General features: G+C 55.5%; 1 protein-coding gene across 1 annotated transcript in view; it reads right to left on the reverse strand.

The window, feature by feature from the left end:
• MYF5 (myogenic factor 5) overlaps positions 1–1,159 on the reverse strand; it is a 3,621-nt gene extending 2,462 nt beyond the window's left edge. The window contains exon 1 of the mRNA XM_019543928.1: positions 387–1,159. Coding sequence (XP_019399473.1) covers positions 387–863 — 477 coding nt within the window. The 5' untranslated portion in view covers positions 864–1,159. The remainder of the gene's footprint in view (positions 1–386) is intronic.
• Positions 1,160–4,351: the final 3,192 nt, after the last annotated feature.

Raw genomic sequence — 4,351 nt, forward strand, 5'->3', positions numbered from 1 at the left:
GGCCGGCGGGCGGCGAGCGGGCGGCGGCCCCGGGGCACGAGATGCGGTCCACGATGCTGGAGAGGCAGGCCAGGCTGGACGGGGCGGCGCCTCGGGCCGCGGGGCAGGCTGCGGCGAGAGCAAGCAGCGCGGCGGTCACCGGGAGGGGCACGGAAACCCCCAACCCCCCCCGGGGGGCAGCGCCTTACCGGGGTGCTCCGCGGGGCAGTGCAGGGCGACGGCGTCGAAGCTGCGGCTCCTCCTGGCCCAGGCGGGGCTGCCGCACTCGGCCTGCGGGCGAGCGGACAGGGTAGTGCGGCGGCTCGGCGGGAGCGGGGCTCGTGCAGCGCCGCCGCGGCGGGCATAGCGGTGCCCAGCCCCCCCCGCCCCCGCCCTCGCCCTCTTACCATGCCGTCCGAGCAGGGGGACGCGGGGCTGGCGGGCTCGGAGCGGCCGTAGTAGCCGTGGACCTGCTCCCGCAGCAGGTCCTGGAGGCTCTCGATGTAGCGGATGGCGTTGCGCAGGATCTCCACCTTGGGCAGGCGCTGGTTGGGGTTGGCCGTCGTGCACCTCTTGAGGGTCTCGAAAGCCTGGTTGACTTTCTTCAGCCTCCTCCTCTCCCTCATGGTGGCGGCCTTCCTCCTGTCCGTGGTCGTGGACTTCCTTTTGCAGGCCTTGCAAGCCCACAGGAGGCAGTGGCCGGCTTGGTGGTGGCCCGTGGGGGCTCGGACGTGCTCGTCCTCATCGGAGCCCGGCGGGGCTCCTGCCGAGGAGGACCCGCGGTGCTCCAGGCCCTCGGCCAAGCCCCGCTCCGGGGAGGAGAGGCAGGAGCTGTCGTAGAAGAACTCGGATGGAGAAAACTGGCAGGCGTCCATCGCCTCCATCCTAGCAGCGGGGGAGAAAGAGGGCTGGGGAGTGCGGCCCGGGGGGCACCCACCCTCGCTTCCCCCGGGCGGTTATCAGTGGCCGGAGGCTGTGTCCTCTGGCGCCTTATATGCAGCGGTTCTGGGGGGCTGGTCCGCTCGGCTAGCACGTCCCATCACATCCCCTCCTGGCAAGCCCCCTCCGCGCACACGCACACGTCTCCCCGGGAGACAGCTCCTCCACCCCGCGCCGGCCGAGCCGCTCGTCGCACCCCCGAAGCCTGGCTTTAAAAAAAGAAATACAAGATGGGACGGATTTAAAAAAAAAAAAACAAAAAACCCAATCAAAAGCTTGGGGGTGGGGGGAAATCGAAATCACGGAGATGTACGATTTTGTGTAAAAAGAGAAGAGGGTTAAAACCACCCGCCCGTCATCCACGCCCCGTTTGATTCCTCCTCCGTGCTGCCCCGGGGAGTCAGGGCAGCGCCCCCGGCCCTGCAACACATGGGGAATGGCTTTAGCCCGTTTTACAAGGCGGCCGGTGCTTCCAGCTGGAAGCCGCTTGTGATCTTGCCCTGGGACACGCATTGCCCCTTGATTTAATGATTTGACAAACACAGCTGTAAAAAAAAAAAAAAAAAAAAAAAAGGAAGAAGCACTAGAAGAAGAAAACATTTCAACAGAGCAGAGACATGATGTGTTAATGCGAGGCAGAATAGCATGCCAGGTAGCGGTCAGATCTTAGTGGTCCCTGATGAGGTACTCACAGAAGGAGACTGTATCTGTTTGCCGAAGGAAAAAAAAAAAAAACCTCTGCTGCTCCACTCTCCTGGCCTCTCTCCCTGGGATGACCTGATGCTGCCAGAGACACGACTGTAGGGCCCTGCTCTGGGCCGGCTAATTTTCTGCTTTCAGGCAAACTTGTACCGTTACAGATGCGTCCCAGCTGCCAGGGCAGCCACCCCCTCCTGGCAGTGTAACATTTCTAACCCCCACGAGCCCGAGTAACTTCACACAAGTCGGTGACAAAAGCCTTCCAAAGACCTAGCAGCAGATCACTGAGGCTGGGAGGGGGGTTATTAGGCTGGTAATGAAGCCATTTAACAGGCATTTGAAGAACCCCTTTGGCTAGATCCAGATGCTTTCCGAGTTTCGGGGGGAAAAAAAGGGTGGTGCTTGGGTTAAGCTCAACGGACTCAGCCATGCAGAGGCTGGGCCAGTTATTCTGTGCACTCAGAGAGGCCTGTTCTTTTTCTTTTTTTTTTCCTAACCTTTCTCCAGGAGAAGCTGACATTGCAAGTTCCCTTCTTGCTTCAGCCTGACGCTTCCTCCGCTTGACCAAGGGTATTTGTACCCGAAAGCTTGCAAAGAAGAATTTTTCCAACTATTTTAGTTGCTCAAACAACCTTGCCTGCCTATGCCCTTAGACCAACACGGCTACAACCCATATACTTCTTCATCCAGGCGGACAAGGTCCTTTGGGTAGAGTGATATCTTGTATTAGACCAATTAAATAGTTGAAAAAATTGTTCTTTACAAAGTTATTTGGGTAGCTGTGATATCTTTTATTAGACCAACTAAATAACTGGGCAAAGAACATTTTTCAAGTATTTGGGTAGATGTGATATTCCATAGATTTCATAGGCATTTGGGCTGGAAGGGACCCCGAAGGATCTGCCCCAGGAGCAGGAAGTCAGCGGGGATCGTAGGATCCCAGCAAGATAAGCATCCAAATGTGATGCTTATCTTGTTGAAGACGTTCAAAGTGGGTGCTTGAACCACCTCCGATGGCAGTCTAGTCCAGACCTTGGGGGCTCAGTGAAGAAGTTCTTCCTTATGTCCAGCCTGAATCGGTGGTGGCAAAGGTTGTGACTGTTGGATCTTGCCTTGGGGCGCTCTGGTGAACAAACATTCCCCCAGATCCTGGTGGTCACCCCTGATAAACTTATAGGTGGCCATCAGATCACCCCTGAGCCTACGCTTTTCCAGGCTAAAGAGTCCCATGGCTCTCAACCCCTCGTCATAAGGTCTGTTTCCCTGACCTCTGATCATGCGCGTGGCTCTTCTCTGGACTCTTTCAAGCTTCTCCACATCTCTTTTGAATTGTGGAGCCCAAAACGTGTCCAGCTGTGGCCTCACGAAGGAGTACAACGGGAGACTGACGTTCAGGGATTTGCTTGAAAAGCATCTATGATATCTTTTATTAGACCAACTAAATAGTTGGGAAAACTTTGCAAGCTTTCAGGCACAAACACGGTTCTTCAGGGAGAGGGAAAGCCTGCTGACGTGTGGGCGCTCGCTTGGCTAGAATACCAACAGTTTCCCAATGCCTGAAGAAGGGCATGTGTGCCCGAAAATTTCCAAAGAACAATTTTCCCAACTATTTAGTTAGTCTAATAAAAGATACCACATCTTCCCAAAGAACTTCGCAAAGAACAATTCTTCCCAACTCTTCAGTTGGTCTGATCAAAGACCCTTGTCAGTCCGTGTCCTTAGACCAACACGGCTACAACCGACAACCCTTCTTGATCCAGGTGCCTCGTCCAAACCCTGCTGGAAGGAGAAGCTGGCAGGGAGCCCTAGGGAAAGACAAGGTCGTGTGAAACTGCTGCCTTTTGCCAAACACATGGAGAGGCTTCAGGTTTGCCAGGCACCTCGAAAAGCTGTGCCCCTCTCTGCTGCCTCTTTCACGCAGCGCTCGGAGGAGCAGCCCCCGGCCACTGCTCTCTGCCTCGCTCAGCGTGTGCACGCGAGGCGGCTCTTTCTTAACAGGGGCGTTTTACTTCGGCACAAAAACGGCCTATTTCACAGCTGAAGTTCTGCTTGATCTAGTTGGGACCGGTCCTGGTTTGAGCAGGGGGTTGCACTGGGTGACCTCCTGGGGTCCCTTCCAACCCTCGCTTTCGCCGATTCTCTGGTTCTGCTTCAAAGCATTAGCCAAGCGCTGGAAAACGGCTACGTCTGCCCTGCTCCCGTTTATTTGGGGCCATAAAGAGGGAGAGCCCCTTTGAAATGAATCCTGTACCAAAGGCAGAAAGCTGATCGAGGAATGCAGTTACAGCGAGCACTGCATTTCAGCTCGCTCCATCCAAGTCCGGGCTGACATTCACTTGGCCGCGGCCCCCGGTGGAAACATCTCAGTTCCCAATTGTTTTTCTCAGAAATCAGCAGCCAGATAAAGCGGGGTTGGTCAGCAGTAGCTTGAAGACTTTACTGGGTTGGGGCGCACAGAGCTTTTGATTTAGTACATTGGCGGTGGCTAAACTAGACCTGTTTACAGATTTGTGCTTTGTGCACAAATAAACTTGCTCTTTAGCGCGCTAGCGACACTGCTCTGATCACCTTTCAGGGGGTCCTCTCGAAGTAGGTAGTAGGCAGCTGAATGCCAAAGCCCTTTGGTACGAGGCACAAAATATCTCCAGGGTGACTTTTTAACTCTCAGTCCAGAGGGTTTGAGGCTGGGCTTTTCCGGGAGTCTTTGGGGGATTCAGATTTGTTTCCCCTCTGC

The sequence above is a fragment of the Crocodylus porosus genome, unplaced genomic scaffold (assembly GCF_001723895.1).
Source record: "Crocodylus porosus isolate Cpor-Errol unplaced genomic scaffold, CroPor_comp1, whole genome shotgun sequence".
In the NCBI taxonomy this organism is placed as follows: Eukaryota; Metazoa; Chordata; order Crocodylia; family Crocodylidae; genus Crocodylus; species Crocodylus porosus.